The following is an 18,319-nucleotide window of genomic DNA, read 5'->3' on the forward strand; positions in this document are numbered from 1 at the left end:
ATTCCTTAGAAATTTTTATTTTTTATTATTATTATTATTGATAAATCGGTAAACAAACTTTGCTGTTTATTATTTTTGAAAAAAAAATATATAATTTAATTTTCCATTAATGTTGATTTTATTATTTTTTAGTTTTTTTTTCTTCTTTTATTTTGTATCATTAAAATTATTATTATTATTATTACAATTTTATTTTTGTATTTTGTGAATTATTATTATTAATTTTGTTTCTTAAAAAAACTATTAGTGAACTCTATTTACTTGATTTTTGATGTGTTTTTCTGTATATGTGGCTTTATAAAAGGTGAAAAACCATGAATTACAAAAAAAGCGAAAAAACCCTGTCCGTAATATTCTTGGAGATTCATCAAAGCTCTATCTCTCTTATTTACTTACTCTGTCTTTTTTATATACTGTACCTATTTTTTTTTTGTTTTGAATTTTTTTTTTTTTTTAAATTAATTTACCAAAAATCTGTCAATGCTTGCTGCTATTATTATCTCGGCCACGAATCGCTGATACTGCTATGTTCAACACATCTCAAAAAAAAGTCATGTCTGAAAAATTTGCATTCGTTTCAGCACTAATAGGCCCTCCAGCAAAAAAGTATATTTAAAAAAAAAAAAAAAATACTTGACAATTTTCAAAATTTTTTAAATTTCAAAAAAAAAAATAATTTCTAACCTTTAATGGTTTTTTTTTTTAAATGACTTTTCAAAATTTTCAATCTCCCGATTTTCGGCAAATTTCAACACTTCAGAAAAAATTTAATTTAATTTTTGAAATTTAAATAACTTTTAAAAAAAGGGAGATAAATTATAGAATCATCCAACGCCCGAAGAAAAAATAAAACTAACTCGGAATGGTTCATCTAACCAGTGTGTGGCAAAATAGTATAATAATAATATTAATAATAATAATAAAAAAAAAAATAGCACGATGAAGCCACTTGCGAATGTGACAATCTCAATCGCATGTGATATGCAGCGAAATTATTAATATTAAAATTAACTAAATATGACGAGTCATTAACTCATGTTCGTATTATTATTTTTTTTTTTAATTTTTTTATTTTCCATTTAAACCAGGGAAATGCTGCTACTTTTTCTGCTCATTGGGCAAATTTTTACAAATCAGGCGCTGTCTTACCCTTGGGGGTGTTGGTTGGCTCTGATATACACTTGGCTTTATGAACTTAACCCTTTTATAATTAAAAAAAAAAAATAAAATTCATTTCAGCGTCAGCATTCCACAAGATTTTATCTCACGGATTGTTTTTTTTGGAGTTTATTATTGAAATTGAGACAAAAAATATAATATTGTTCAAAATTTAAACAAAAAAATATTTCTACGCAGCTTAAATCAACCAAAAGTTACTGCGCAGCTGTAAAGTTCATAGAAACTTACTGCGCAGCCGAAAAATTATCCAAAAGTTACTGCGCAGCTAAATTTTTTTGTAGAAATGTACTGCGCAGTCTAAACGTCAACCAAAAGTTACTGCGCAGCTAAATTTGTTTGTAGAAACTTACTGCGCAGCCTAAAAGTTAACCAAAAGTTACTGCGCAGCTATTTTTGTTTGTAGAAACTTACTGCGCAGCCTAAAAGTTAACCAAAAGTTACTGCGCAGCTATTTTTGTTTGTAGAAACTTACTGCGCATCCTAAAAGTTAACCAAAAGTTACTGCGCACTTGTAACTAAATGGCGCGAAATTCAAAATTTTTTTTCTCTTTTTCAATGTTAAATAAATAAATAATTAATCAGAAAAATGGAAATAAATATTTTTCAAAAAAAAAAAAAAAAAAAATACATGTAAATTATTGATGAAATCTTTTGGAATGTTGTTGACTGAGACAAAAAAATAATAAATTAATGACATATATACAAAAGGAAGATTTTAATCGAAAAATAATGAAATATATTTAATTATTTATCATTGTTGTTAGATATATATACTTTTATACATATATTATTACCAAATATATAAATATATTATAAATATACATATATATTATATTATATATTAATTATTATATATATATTTAAAAAAAAAAAAAAAAAAAATGCCATGAGCTTTGGCTTACACCACGATATTTTCATTATTTATTCTTCTTTTTTTTATGCATTCGCAAGATTGAAGTAAATTGTCGTAAAGTATAAGTATATTCAAGTAATCGTAGATTTGAGTCTTGAGAGAAATGGTGGATCTCAAAATATGCTTTGAGGCACACAAAAAACTTTAAGGGGAAGAAATAATTCAATTTTATTTTCATATAATTATACCAAAAAATTGCATTATTTTGCATTTAATTTTTGCATTATTCTCAATTTTACATGTTTATACAAAGTTTTTTCTACTTGCTTGTTTTCTGTTATTTCGTACTTCATTCAATAAAAATAAATAAATTTTTTTTAATTTTAATTTTTATTTTCTGTGCTTTTATCTATTTTTGCTTTTACTTTTCATGAAATGTAGCTATTTTGTAAAATTGTTTTATTACTCCAAATATATCGATAACTCACATTTTTAATAATATTTCGATTTATCGAAAAAAAACGATAGATGAAATTGATATTGATATATCGAATTGATATCGATGTATCGACTTATTATCGAATTAATATCGATGTATAGACTTACTATCGATGTATCGACTTACTATCGAATTAATATCGATGTATCGACTTACTATCAATAAATCGAGTTAATATCGATGTATCGACTTACTATCGATAAATCGATTTATTATCGATATATCGAATTAATATCGATGTATCGAAATAATATCGATTTATTTTTGATACATCGAGTTAATATTGATGTATAGACTTATTATCGATATATCGAATGAATATCGATTTATTATCGATATGTCGACTTAATATCGACTTATTATCGATATATCGAGTTAATATCGACTTATTATCGATATATCGAATTAATATCGTTTGACCATTGAAATATAAAATTTTAGTTTTTTTTATTTTAATTAAAATTGAAATTTCTTTTTTTTTTTTGTGAAAAGAAAAAGTTTTTTTCTCAAAATTTTGTAAAAATATATATTGTATTTATATATATTTGACAAATATTTTGAATGCAATAAGCAAATTTAGAGAGCCACCAGAATGTGGTAATGCCATGAAGCATGAGATAAATTTTTTGACGTCGAGAAATTTTGACTTTTGACGTCATTTTTGTTTTTTCAAAAAAATAAAAATAAAAAAAAACCATATACATATATATTAATATGTATATGAATATAATTATGTATATATATATTATTATAATTGAGTCGTTTTTCTGTTTATTTTGATTAGTAAGAATTAAAAATTATATATATATATATAATATTATATAGCTTTTATGGTTTTTTTTTGTAGCTTTATAATTGTTGTAGATTAATATATATATAAATATATATATATATATATACCTTTTTAAAAGTTTTTGTCCTCTCTCTATCTCTCTCTCGAGATTTAAATTATATAAATAAATATATATTATATAATAAAGTAATTAATATTTGATATTTAAATTATATATTTGAATAAAAAATGAATATAGAATAATTATTTGCGCAAAAAAAAATTTATTTTTTTTTATTATTATTTTAATGCTTTTCTTAAATTATTTTTCTTTGTTTTTGAGTTGAGTCGAAGCATCAGAGCGATTAACGCGCATTTATATTGTTATGTTTTTTGTTTCTATTTTTTTTTCGTTGTATTTTCTGGTATTAAGAATAATATTGCAAAAACAAGGCACAAAATGGTTTTTTCACTGTCAAAAAAAAAGAAAAAAACTTTTTTTTTGTTTAAAAAAAGATTTTTCCTACATTCTTTTCTGAATGTATTAAACAAAATTTGATATATTTTTTTTTTTTTTTGTTAAACAATTTAAAAGCCTTTATTAATAATTTTTGTGTTAATAAATAATATTAATATTAATTTTGTTTATTACAAAAGGTTGAAAAAAATTGTAATATAAGTTAAGAAAAATGAAATAGAAAAAAAAAAAACCAAAAATGGGCGTTGTCTTTGTATTAATAATTTAAAAAAAAAAAAAAATTGTTGATGAAATTCAATGAGTTGCATAGATTTTTTTTTCATTGATTCTTCAGCAACAGGAGCAAGATCCAACCAATTTGTATATTGCCAACCTGCCACTCAATTTCAAAGAGAACGACGTAGAAGGATTGCTTGCTCAATATGGCCAAGTCATTTCCACGAGGATTTTACGTGATACGACAGGACAAAGTAAAGGTGTAGGATTTGCGAGGTCAGTAATCTATGCAAATTATTTTTTTTTATAATATCAAATATACTATAGATATATCGATTTTACTGTCAATTTTTTAATTTATTGATAGTATAAATCGATTTTTGTATCGATTTATCGATTCCGTAATCGATATATCGATTTTACTATCAATTTATTGATACTATAATCGATATATCGACTTATTGATACCATAATCGATATATCGATTTTACTATCGATTTATTGATACTATAATCGATTAGTTGTATCGATTTATTGATTCTGTAATCGTTATTTGTATCGATATATCGATTTTACGGTCTATATATATCGATTTCTTTATTCCATAATCGATGTATCGATTTTACTTTTGATTTATTGATACTGTAATCGATTTTTGTATCGATATATCGATTCCGTAATCGATATATCGATTTTACTATCGATTTATTGATACTATAATCGATTAGTTGTATCGATTTATTGATTCTGTAATCGTTATTTGTATCGATATATCGATTTTACGGTCTATATATATCGATTTATTTATTCTATAATCGATGTATCGATTTTACTTTTGATTGATTGATACTATAATCGATTTCTGTATCGATATATCGATTTTATAATCGATTAAAGTTTTAATATATCGAAAATCGATAAATTTATAATAATCGATATTTTCACAATCAATTTTATTACAGACCTATCGATTTGTAAATCGATACATCGATTATAATTGCAATATATCGCTTCTACTATTGAATTATCGATTTGACTGTCGATTTCACTTTTCGTTGAATTTATATAACAATTTAAAAAAAAAAAAAAAAATTTCTTACAGAATGGAATCGAAGGAAAAATGTGAACAAATTATTCAAATGTTTAATGGAAAAGCATTGCAAGGTGGAAAGGATCCGTTATTAGTGAAATTTGCGGATGGTGGCAACAAGAAAAAATCCTTGTACAAAAGTGCGATATGGAGGGAGACGGGAGATGTGAGTAACTTGGTAAATTTCAATTTTCTATACATTTTAATGAATTTAATCAATATTATAATTTTTCAAAATAAATTTGTTTATATTAAATTTTTATTTATTTATTTTGATTTTTTATTTATTCTTTTTTTTAAAGAAAAAAATAATTTTTTATTACACAGAATATGGCTCTAAATTATGATACGTCTGGAGTTGGACAAAATGGAGTAGCCACAGCGCACATGGTACCTGCGACAGCATTGGCACAGTACAGAAGTCATTATGGACAAGCAGTACCTGGTTATAATGTACCAGGAGCGCCATGGGTCACTCCTTACCTCGTGCAAACTGGACCTCCCCACATGCAACAGGTCGACGTGAGTTTTTATCTAGAGTTTTTGTGTTCGCTTTTTCTCTCTCCTTCTCTCTCTTTTTTTTTTTTTAATTGAAAAAAAAGTAATTACAATCTTATAATGAAAAAAAATTAATTTAATGATTTTTCTTTAATTTCAAAAAAAAAAAATTATTATTTTTTCACTGGCGTTAATTTTTTATTGTGTGGAAACATAAAAAATAGTTTTGAATTTCTATTTTTTTCATTATCATTAATTTGCTGCTTTTTTTATTTGAAAATTAGATTATTTTTTTTTAATGGTATTTTGAACGCATGTTTGATTGTAAAATTTATTTGCCTATTAAATAAAGGTTTATAAAATTTTTTTAGTTTTTTTTTATAATTTTATGAAATTGCATGCGATTTGTTAAAAAATACTAAATACTAAATCACTGCACAGTGAAAATTATTTATCATTAAATTATTGATTAAATAATAATTAAATTAAAAAAAAAAAAAACTCATTTGTTTGTTTTCTTTTTCTTTACAGATGATGCCATCGGCTGATCCCAGCAATCCTCAATATAGCATGATTCCACAACTAACAACCCAAATGTCAACCTTACATCTTGGCACAGGTTCGGTAAGTAAATTTCAATCTTTTTTAACTGATAATAATAATAATAAAAAAAAAAACCATTAAAATTGAAAATATTTTAAAAATTAATTTTATTACTATTTAATCTTTCTCAATTTTTACTTTAATAAAAAGTTTTAATAAATTTAATTATTCATTAAAACAATTTTTTTTCATTACTGACTGCAATTTCAAATATTTATATCGATATAAATCGCAAACTTATATCGAAATACCGTTATATCGATAAATCAAACTTAACATCGATATATCGTTGATTAAATCGATATATGTATCGATAAATCGAATTCAGTATCGATATATCGTTAATTATATCGATATCTCGTTAATTATATCGAACTTGATATCGATATCTCGTTAATTATATCGATATATATCGACATCTCGTTAATTATATCGATATATATCGATATCTCGTTATTTATATCGATAAATCGAACTTTATATCGACATATATCGATGAATCGAACTTTATATCGACATATATCGATGAATCGAACTTTATATCGATATATCGTTAATTATATCGATATATCATACTTACTATCGATAAATTGCAATTTATATCGTAATTATTTTTAGTTTTATATATTTTTTATATGAATAATAATAATAATAAATATTGTAATTTTTTAATTTGCAGTACATCGCAGCAAGTCCGCACCCCTATCCATATACAACTTATCCACCACCAAGCATCATTCACACTATGCCATTGGGTGATTCCGAACAAACGAGCAATGCAGCATCACCCGACGATTCTTATCAACAGTACCAGGCTCAGCAGCCCAAGTAGGCCACACTTTATAGGTTAGACGAAGTATCATTTTTTTTTTAAACCCCCCCCCCGCTCCTTCCGCAGCAAATGCAAAAAAAAGCACATACAAAAATATTTTTATTTTTTTTTTTTTTTTACAAAAAAAAGAATGAATAATAATTAATAAAAAAAAATATTCACAACACGCTAACTGCTTTTCTTATTTTACGTTTTTTTTCCTTACATTATGTTTTTAAAAAAAATTTCTCACCTGTCCTCTCGTCTCATTGAATTTTTTTTTCCTCTTATTTTAATTAATCTAGTTTCATAGTATAAATAAAACTATTAAAAAAAAAAAAAAATTTTTTAAAGAAAATTATTTTTTTGTATCGATACTTTGATAAATTGACTTATCGATACATCAATACTTCGATACACCACTGTTTCGATATATCGATAGTTCGAGAATTCGACTTATCGATACGCGAATAGATCGATAGTTTGAGAATTCGACTTATCGATACGCCAAAACTTCGATATATCGATAATTCGACTAATCGATATGCCAAAATTTCGATATATCGATAATTCGATTTATCGATTGTTCGAGAATTCGACTTATCGATATGCGAATAGTTCGATATATCGATACTTCGATACTCCAAAACTTCGATATATCGATAATTCGACTTATCGATACGCCAATACTTCGATATATCGATATTTTAAATACTTGAATTTTGAATAATTTTGCATAAATGCGAAAAATTTCAACGAGACGAGTGAACACAACAAATTTAAAAATATTAACTATATTTCGTCAACAGTGTGATATTTTATTTTCATTACAATTTCTATTCCCTTTTTATTCTAAATTTTCTTATTATTTCAGGTTCGACTATACCGAGGGTTACATAAGTTAGAAGAGGTACGCCCATTCAAGTTGAATATAAATATATGAAAAAAAAGAAACAAACAAACAAACAAACAAACAAAAATGAATAACGAAGATTAGACGAAACTTAGTCGTTAAAAATGAAAAATAAAAAGTCAAGATTTAAGAAGAATAAAAATAATAATAAAAAAAAGAAGGAAAGAATGATTAGAAAGAAAGGAGAGAAAGAAATAAAGAAAGAAAAAAAAACAAAACAAATGAACTCTTCCTCACGTAAAAAAAAATTGACTTGCCAGCCATCTTTTATACGTTTTATCCATCAAGATAAATAGGTAAAAGTAGTTAATATTTTGCAACGAGTAGTGGGAACGAATGTGAACAAAAAAAAAAATAATAAAAAATAAAAAAAAAAGACGCGGACCCGAGTGAAAAAAAAGAAAAATTCAAATAAAATAGAAAAGAGAGAAAAAAATTTTACAGCGAGAGAATGAGAGAGAGATTGTCTCTCTTTTATGTAAAGAGAGACAGAAAGAGTGAAAAATGAGTGTGAAAAAAATTTCTTTTTTGGAAAAGCGTGAAAATTTTTTTGAAAAAAAACAGGTTTTAAAAAAAATAGCGAGTAAAATTGAAAAAAAAATGATTTTTATCGATTTGACTCTTGACGGTTAAAATGCAAAGCTGTAAAATGTTAAGAGCAGTAAAAAAAAATTTTTTTTTTTTAGTTTAGAATGTGAATTGTTTGAGAGCGAGTGAGAGAGAGAGAGAGAGAAAAAGAATTGTGTATGTTTGTGTAAGAGAGAAAAATAGAAAGAATGAAAGAAAGAAAGAATGGGAGAAAAAAAATTAAAATAAAAAAAAAAAAAAAAATAGGCAACGGGCAGCTTAGCGTCAAAGCTACTAGGCTTCCATGAATAACTTTTAGGTATTAATTTTACTAAGGAAAAAAAAACGAGGAAATAGAAATGAATGAAAAATTTTGAGAGTGTGTGAATAATTATTTTAAAAAAGAAAAACTTGTAAACTAGAACAAAAAAAAAATTAATAAAAATAAATAAAAATACATGAAACTCTGCTCAGAAAACACAAAATAAACAATATACAAAACAAACAAAAAAAAAAATGATACAAAGAAAAATTTCTTCCCAATGGATTATACAATATTTAAAATAAAAAAAAATAACGATAAGGAATTTTATTAATAGAGAAACAAGAAGCACTTCCATTTGCTAGAGAGAAAGAGAGAGAGAGAGAAAGAAACGATTTTTTCAAAATCCGTACGATCAATCGCGAAACGAATATAAAATTAAAAATATTTTAATTTGCCTTAAAAAAAAGAAAAGAATTTTTTTTCGGCTTTTGCTCATAAAAATTGGAAAAAAAAGTAAATTTTCCTTGCGTTTTTTTTTTTTTTTTTTGTCTTTTTTTAAAACATTCCAAGCCGGGACAAAACAGACATTTCAAAAATACAAAAAATTAAAAAGAAAAAAAAAGTAGAAAAATACAAAAAAATCCGATATTGTATTTTTACGAAAACATTTCGTTCGATTCCAAATACTCGCGGACGACAAATGTGTATTTTTCTTGAAACAATGAAAATACAAAAAAACAGAATTTTTCCAAAAAAAAAAAATGGATTATCATCACTTAGATGTATGCGTGTGTGAGTGAAAGAGAAAAAAAAATAAACGACGCAAAGAATTTAAAAAAAAGCTTTATTTGGACAAATAGTGTGCGATTTAAAAAAATAAATAAATAAAAAATAAAAAAAAAAAAAAAAAACGAAGAGGGAAAGAAGCTAGTAATTTTTTAGAGAGAAAAAAAAGAAGCGTTGTGTATTTATTGAGTACCCGCAAAAAGTTATAACTACGAATCGATATCAGTTTTAATTGTACAGCGAATAACAAGATATTTTTTTTAGAATTGTGCCTTTTTCAGACTCAATCCATTAGAGAGACAGAGACAGAGACAAAGAGAGAGAGAGAGAGAAAAAGAAAAAAAAGAGAGAGAGAAAGAGGGATATGTACTGAAAAAAAAAAATTATTATATATTTTTAACGTCAGTGTGTAAAAGCGAAACTCGAGCCAAATTTTCATCTTCTAGTTAAGAAAAAGAAAAAAAAAAGTTAATGCATAAAAACACTATTAAAAAAAAAACAAAAAAAAAACAAAAATAATAATAATGGTACTGAAATTGTTTCTGTGTTGTAGGACCAGTTGTTTGTTTTTTAAATGAATTTTTCATTCATATATATATATATATAAAAATATATATATATATATATATATATATAGATTTTGTATTTGTGTAGTTGCCACTGAATGGGATTGCCGGCTCGCAAAAAAATAGAAAAGAAAATAATAATAATAATTATAATGAAACAAAAGTAAAGATGATAATTAAATTAATTTTTTAAAAAACGCAAGTGATTAGTTTCGAGATTATCCAATTGAAAACTAAAAAAAAAATCTTTTTTCAAGAGAAAATATTTTTTTAGATTTTTTTTTCTATTTTATTAATATTTTTTCACATTTCTATTTTTTTTTTTTATTTTTATAACTTTTAATTTTATTTATTTATTTATTTTTATAATTTATATTATTTTATGAATTTTCGTTTATTTTTATTTAATTTTTTTTAGGAAAAAAAATATTTCTTTTTAGAAATAACAGTTTTTCATTTAGAAATTAAATAAATCGTTGTTTTAAAATAGTAATTTAAATAATTTTTAACTGATTTTTCAAATTTTATATTTTTTCTCTTTTAAGGGAAAAAAGGAATTTTTTTTTTTTTTTTTAAAGAAAAGAAGAGTTTTCAATTGGATTTTAGAAAAAAAAATGTGCACAACAGTTTGGATGAATTTTTTTTTACTTGGCATAGACGTGGAAAAAAATAATCTACTCTAGCTTTTTTTTTTATTAATTTATTTTTTATTTATTAATTTTCAAAATGTAATAAAGTTAAAAAAAACTCGTGTTTTTTACCCTAAAAAATTCTTATTTTTCATTGATTTTTTTTCCTTTTAGTTAATTAATTTTTTTTTTTTTTTTTTTTTTTTTGTACGAAAGGAATAGAAAATTTTTTCTGGGTTAAAAATAATGAAAAAAAAAATTGATTGTGACAAGTTCGGAAAAAAGAAAAAATAATTTTCATACAATCAGGTTTGTAAATTCGTCCAATTTCGAAAAATAGAAAATAATAATTTATTCTACAAAAAAAAAATTTTGGTTTTTGGAAAGAAGCATTTTTTTTTTGAAATTAAAAATTCTTTAATTTAGAATAAAAAATTTTGTATCATATTTAAAAAAAAAATTTCTCTTTTTTTTGCTATATTTTAGAAGTAATTTAGAATTAATTTTTTTATAATAAAAAAAAAATTTTTTTTCATATGTGCAAAACATCGTCTCTCTTCACTCTGAAGCGCAATTATTTTTTTAGTATTTTTTTCGCAATTTGTATATCTGAAAAATTCGCGTTCAATGAAAAAGAAGCTTCGAGTCCAGAGCGATTAGAAAAAAAAGAAAAATAGAAGAATTCGAACATTTTAGAAACTCGTCTTTTTTACTATAATTAGAAAGTAATTTGAAAAAGAAAAAATAATTTTTTTTAATATTATTATATACAAATCGCATATAGGCTAGAAATTATTAACAAAAAAATAATAATTATTATTATTATAATAATAATAATAATAATGAAAATTTAGAGAATTAGATTGTTCTCAATTTTTTGAGAATTGTATAAAGTAATAAAAATTTTTGTAATCTAAATAATGATATATATATAATTGTGTACAAATTAAAATTATTTTTTCAATTTTGTTTTTCGTTACTGTTGTGTTACTCTGTCTTGATATTTAACAATATTTTTCAGGAATTTATTTAAAATAATAGTAATAATAATATGTAATTATATTAATAATAATAATAATAATAATATTTTCCAAACGGTTGTGTGTGAAAAAGACAAAAGTGATTTTTAGAAAAGGAAAATTTATACTATTTACTGTAAACTGTTATAGTTACTTTTTAAAACAAAAAAATAATAATAATATTCAGAGTGCCGAGTAAAATTTTTCTAAATATCAATAAACATTAAAAAAACATAAATAAATAAATAGAACTCAAAAAATTCTTTCAATTTTACAAAAACAAAAGTAAAAAAAATTTTCTAATTCCTTGAAAAGGACGAAATTGCAATCCTGATGGTTGAATTCATCCGCATTTACGCGCATATCGAAAATTATCGACAAAAATCGATATATTGATTGTCTCATAACTCGATATATCGAAATTTAAATCGCTACATCGAAATATAATTCGACATATCGATATATTGAAATATAAATCGATAGATCGAAATGTAAATCGATACCTAATTCGAGATATCGAAACATAGATCAATAAATCGAAATATAAATCAATATATCGCAGTATAAGTCGATATATTGAAATATAAATTGATAGATCGAAATGCAAATCGATACATTTACTCATAATTCGATATATCGAAACATAGATTGAAATATCAATCAATATATCGCAGTATAAATCGATATATTGATAAACAATTCGATATGTCGAAACATAGATCGATATATCCAAGTGTAAATCGATATATCGAAACATAGATCGATATATCCAAGTGTAAATCGATATATCGAAACATAAATCGATATATCGAAACATAGATCAATATATCGAAATAAAAATCGATATATCGACTAATATTCGTTTTCTATACATAAAATTTGAATTTTTAAGATATTTTTGCTTTTTCAAGGCAAAAAAAAGCGGATGAATTCATCGCCAAGGAACTATAAATAAATTTTAATGTTAAAAAAATGAACTAAATTTTTTTTCTAAATTAAAAGAAAATTCGCAATAGCGTGTGTGTACAATTTTTTCAGTCAAATTCAATGGGGGAAAAAATAATTAAATTAAAGCCGTGCGTAGAAAATGGAAGAGTTTTTGTTTTTTTTTTTTTTTTAACCGCGTGTTATTTTAATTTTATTCTTTTTTTTGAAATATAATGTCGAAACGAGTTTTGAAACGAGGAAATAAATTCTCAATAATATTTTAAAAAAGAAAAGCAACAAAAAAAAAGAAAAATTAAAAGAAAAGAAAAAACACAAAAGCTTTCTACCAAATAATGCGAGTCACGTTTTTTTTTTTTTTGTGTTCATTTTTAAATGTGACACGATAATTGAGTGGCTAGTATTACGCGAAAGAATAGATAACAGTTTAGAGAGAGAAAGAAAGAGAGCAAACGAGAGAGAGAAAATGATTGTAGCTATTATTATAATATTACAATATAATGTACTGTATTATTATAATTATTATTGGAAACGTCATCTGAAGTATGAAAGATTTTTACACTGTTAAAACTTGAAGTAAAAAATATATTTAGTTTATTTTGGTACATCACAATTTGATGAGAGTGAGTGAGAGAGATAAAAAAAAATGTGAGAAACAGAAAGAAAGCGAGAATAAATGAAAAGTATGCATTTTTGATCCGAATGAGAGAGAAAGAAAAAAAAAATATGTAGTGTCATGAACTATTTTTTAAGAAACCGATTATTACTCGATTTTGAGTCCGTGCGAATATTAAATAAAAAAATAATAAAAAAAAAAAAAAAAATGAGAAAAGATGAGGAAGATAATTTTGATGTTGATAATTAAAAGTGAGAAAGAGAGATATAAATGAAAAAAAAAAAACGAAAGAATCATTATTGCAATTAAAATTATTATCTCGGTTTTGAAAAAAAAAAAAAATTCATTTACCGAAATAATAATTTTAATAACTTATTTTGCGAGGGAATTATTCCCCCCCATAAATAATTAATGAAAAATAATGATCAAGAAAAAAAACCAATTTGCGAATGTGTAATAATTTTTTTTTCAATTTTTTTTTTTTTTTTTTTTGCACAAACGATTGTCACGATTTTGACTGACAAACAAAAAAAAACAAAAAACAAAAAAAAACAAAAAAAAATCACATGTGATTTTTTTTTAAATAGTGAATTTTGAAAATTTTACTAAATAGACTAAATATAAATATTATTACGACGACCAAACACGAAAACAAAAAAAAACAACAGCATCTAGTGCTGCACACTGAAGAAAGAAAAGAAAAAAAAAAGCTTCGGCCGAATAAGCCAATGCTCGATTTAATTATTTTTTTTTGTCTCTAATTTAACAAAAAAAATAAAAATAAAAAAAGAGAGAAAAACTGAGAAAAAGAAAAAAATCGAGATTTAATAAAATGATAAATAGTGTATAGGATTTTAATAAGAAGAAAAAATGACGAAGAAGAAAAAGAAGATGATGATGATGATGATGAAAAAGAAGGAAAAAGAAAATAAAAGATGGAAAGCGATTGAGCGTGAAAAAAAAAAAAGAAAAGTGAAAAAGAAATTGTGTAGCTAGTGTTGACTATGAATAGGCTAGTAACTACTTTGAATTAATGATTAAACGATTAAGAATTAAAATTAGGTACAATATATAGTTTGATAGGTAGAATTACGTCTCTGCCTCTCTTTGCAATTTTTTTTTTCAATGTTCGGGCGTCATCGCTTTTATTTATTTTTTTTTCTATTAAAAAGAAAAATTACTCTCATTTTTTTTTTTTTTTTTTTTGCGCCCCACAATTCTCATCTTCCAACTCTTCTTTTCATTTTAATTTTAGTCGTTGTTTTCTTCTACTTTTTGAAGAAGAAAACAAAAGAAAATATTAATCTTAATTTGTAGTTTTACATGAAATGTCGCAATACGATTTCAAAAAATAGGCGCCAAAATCGATATATCGAAAAAAAACAGTATCGATATTCGAACTATATCGATTAATCAATAAAAAGTAATTGAGAACTAATGAAAATCGATATTTATTCAAAATATCGATATAAATCGATATATAATCGATAGTAAACGATATAAATCGATATATTATCGAATTAAATCAATATATAGTCGATAGTAAACGATATGATCGATATAAATCCCTATATTATCGATTTGAATTGATATAAAGTCGATAGTAAACGATATAATCGATATATAGTCGATAGTAAACGATATGATCGATATAAATCGATATATTATCGATTTGAATCGATATATAGTCGATAGTAAACGATATGATTGATATTAGAAAAAACGTTGTACTTTTGACGTATCGAAAGAAAAAAAAAATATACATATATATCTATGTTTTATTATATCGATAAATATAGAATTCGATATATCGATAAAAAAACGATATATTTTCATGTATCGATATGTGTATATAAATATATTTATTGCGATATAAGGACAAAAAAAAAAAATTTGATGTATCGATAGAAAAATAATTTGGATATATTTTCAACTGAAATGTTTCTATAGATAAGAAATTCATTATATTTCGATGTATCGATATATATAGATAGATAGAATCGATTTATTTTTTATCGATACATCAATTTATTATATAATTATTATCGCGCGAGCCAATTAAACATTTCACATTATAATCGAAAAAACAAAAAAAAAATTTATATTTTTTGCATCATATATATTAGCAAAAAGAAAGAAAAAAAAATATCGATATATTTGAAAAAATCGATAAACTTAGATATATATGTATATGTGTGTAATATATCGATATATTGTCAATGTATTTCGATGTATCGATTAAATTGATATATAATATATTTTTCATGTAAGATGTTTAAAAAAAAATCAAGATATTTCGATGTGTATCAAATAAGAAAAATCGATATTTTTGATTGTATAGTTGGGAGAATGAGAAAAACGATACATCTCGACCTATCAAATAGAATGTTTTTTTTTTTTTTTTTAATTGTAAATCAATATATACATAAAACGCAAAGTATTACAAATATAATTCGATATATTAATCGAGATACATTGACTTTATTCGATGTATGGATATAAATAATATCGTTTTTTTTTTTTTTTTTTTTTTGCGATATATATATAGAGAAACATCAATCGAGAATAATCGATTTTAATTAGATAAATAATTCGATTAGTCGATATATACGATTCGATTAATCGATACATTTCGAGTAATCGATACTATTTGATTAATCGATAAAATTCGAGTGATCAATATAAATACAATTCAATTAATTTATACAATTCGAGTAATTGATGTAAATAGCTACAATTTGATTAATCGATACATATCGTTGCAATTCGATTAATCGATAGAGAATGATACAGTTTGCGCAATCGATATAATTCTTTACAAATCGATACAATTCGATATAAATCGATACAATTCGATATAAATCGATACAATTCGATATAAATCGATACAATTCGATTCAAATCGATACAATTCGATTCAAATCGATATATTCGATTCAAATCGACATAAATCGATACAATTCGATTCAAATCGATATAAATCGATTCAAATCGATATAATTCGATATAAATCGATAAAATTCGATTGAAATCGATACAATTCGATTTAAAAGTGCTTTGAAATGCAGATAAGAAAAAAAAATGAAAAACTGTAAATCGAGATTAATAATAATATCGCGAATGAAAAAACGTGGAGTAATTAATGATTTTGTCATCTCTTCCTACGGGGATTTTGGGGCTTTTGAATAAAAAAAAATCGTAGAAAATAAGAGTAATTTATAAAAAGAAAACTTTTTTTTTCTTTTTTTTTTTTGAAAAATAGTTGACGCCACTTAAAAAAAAAAAAAAAAAAAATACATTGACCTTGAGAGGAATACCGATCAGCCCTTTGCATTTTGAACCCGTCAAGACTGACTGGCTATTCATATTAATGATAAATATATTATTATTCTACAACATATATATAAATATATTATATCTACTGTAATATAATAGTAAGGACTGCTTGCGCTGCGCACCACGGGACTAATGTTTTGGGCTGGTTGGTTTTTTTTTTTTTTTTTTTTAATTTTTGCGCGATAAAAAAAAAAAATATTTTCCGGTACTTGATACACAAGTTCTGAGAAAATTTAAAATAATAAATTAAATTATAATGAAATGAAAAAAAAAATGCTTTCCATAAAGCTTTCTAGAAACTCTAGCGTAGCTTTTATTATAGACTAAAATAGGTTTTCACAATAGGTATTAGGTAATAGAAATTTTAGTAATTAAAAAAAGGAAAAAAAAGCAAAAATTGTAGGGTGTTTTTAAGAAAAAAAAATGAAAAAAAAAATTAAATAAAACCGCTAGGCGATTTTATCGGCTTAAGAGCGTGTGAGTGTCTATGTGTGTGTGTGTGTGTATTTGCAATTTGTTGAATGCGTATGAAAGATTTTTTTTTTTTTTTTTTTTTGAGCAGTTTATAGAAAGATATAAAAAAAAAAAGAAAGAAAGAAAGAAAAGAAAATAGAAAAGATGCGAACGAGTGCTTAAATAATATGAAAATAATTATAATATTAATAATAGTAATAATATTAAAAATAATAATAATAATAATATTAATAATAATAATAGTAATTAAGGAAACAAGGAAAAAAAAAAAAACTGTGCGAGTGAAAATAATTTTTTGAGTGAGACTGCGTTTGACTTGATGTTTCGCGACGAAAAAACATCATTGTGTACTTTGAATTGTACAGTCTTTAGTTGGTGAAAATTTAAGTCATTGTTTTACAATTTACATTGTTAAAAGAAGATTTTACTGTAATAAGGAATTCCTCTTGGTTATAATTTCTATTTTTAAATCCCCCTCTCTTCTAATTTTTTTTTTCATTTGTTTTAATTTACTTTTTTTTTTTGTTTTTATAATTTTAGTTTTTATTTTAATTTTAATTTTAATTTCATTTTTTACTTTTTTTTTTTTTTTTTTGCTATTGAGTGACATTCCCATTTTGGCGGTCCTCTCTCTTTTCAAGAATCCAAAGAGTCCAAAGAATCCGAAAAGAATTATAAAATTTCTTTTCGGATTTCCTTTTTTTTGCGTTAATTTATTTATTTATTTTTTTTTTGTTTTAGTTATTAATCGAGTCTGCGAAAAAAATTTACAAACGCATACATACACACAAACATACACAATTTTGGCATACGAAAGCAAAAAAAAAAAAAAAAAAAAAAAAAAAAAAAAAAAAAAAAAAAAAAAAAAAAGAAAAGGTTTTTTCATTTGAGAACTCTGCTTTTTAATCAAATCGAAAAAATAATTATAAAAATATAAAATAATTAAAACTATTTTATAACACATTTATAAAATTAGTTTAAAAAGCTTTCAAAACTTATTTGAAACTAGTTCAAAATACGTTAAAACTAGTGCGAAACATGTTCTAATTGGTTTAAAATAGTTGAAAATACGTTAAAACTGGTTTAAATGCATTTGAAACTAGTTATAACAGATTTTTTTCGAAACATGTCACAACTGGTTTAAAACTTGTTTCAACTAGTTCAAAATAAGTCACAATTAATTTAAAATAAGTTACAAATAGTT

General features: G+C 23.7%; 1 protein-coding gene across 9 annotated transcripts in view; it reads left to right on the plus strand.

The window, feature by feature from the left end:
- The window catches only part of LOC127277583 (protein alan shepard), a 39,329-nt gene extending 21,339 nt beyond the window's left edge, over positions 1-17,990 (plus strand). For 4 of the 9 annotated variants that reach the window (XM_051298840.1, XM_051298831.1, XM_051298832.1 and 1 more), the window contains 6 exons: positions 4,116-4,273; positions 5,100-5,265; positions 5,415-5,609; positions 6,117-6,209; positions 6,868-7,016; positions 7,874-17,990. In XM_051298840.1, coding sequence (XP_051154797.1) covers positions 4,116-4,273; positions 5,100-5,265; positions 5,415-5,609; positions 6,117-6,209; positions 6,868-7,016; positions 7,874-7,904 — 792 coding nt within the window. In that variant the 3' untranslated portion in view covers positions 7,905-17,990. Of the gene's footprint in view, positions 1-4,115; positions 4,274-5,099; positions 5,266-5,414; positions 5,610-6,116; positions 6,210-6,867; positions 7,035-7,873 lie in introns of all 9 variants that reach the window. The other 5 variants (XM_051298834.1, XM_051298838.1, XM_051298833.1 and 2 more) reach the window with 4 other exon arrangements.
- Positions 17,991-18,319: the final 329 nt, after the last annotated feature.

This window comes from Leptopilina boulardi, unplaced genomic scaffold, assembly GCF_019393585.1.
Source record: "Leptopilina boulardi isolate dan_hultmark-lab unplaced genomic scaffold, ZJU_Lbou_2.1 LbouV2_169, whole genome shotgun sequence".
Taxonomy (NCBI): Eukaryota; Metazoa; Arthropoda; class Insecta; order Hymenoptera; family Figitidae; genus Leptopilina; species Leptopilina boulardi.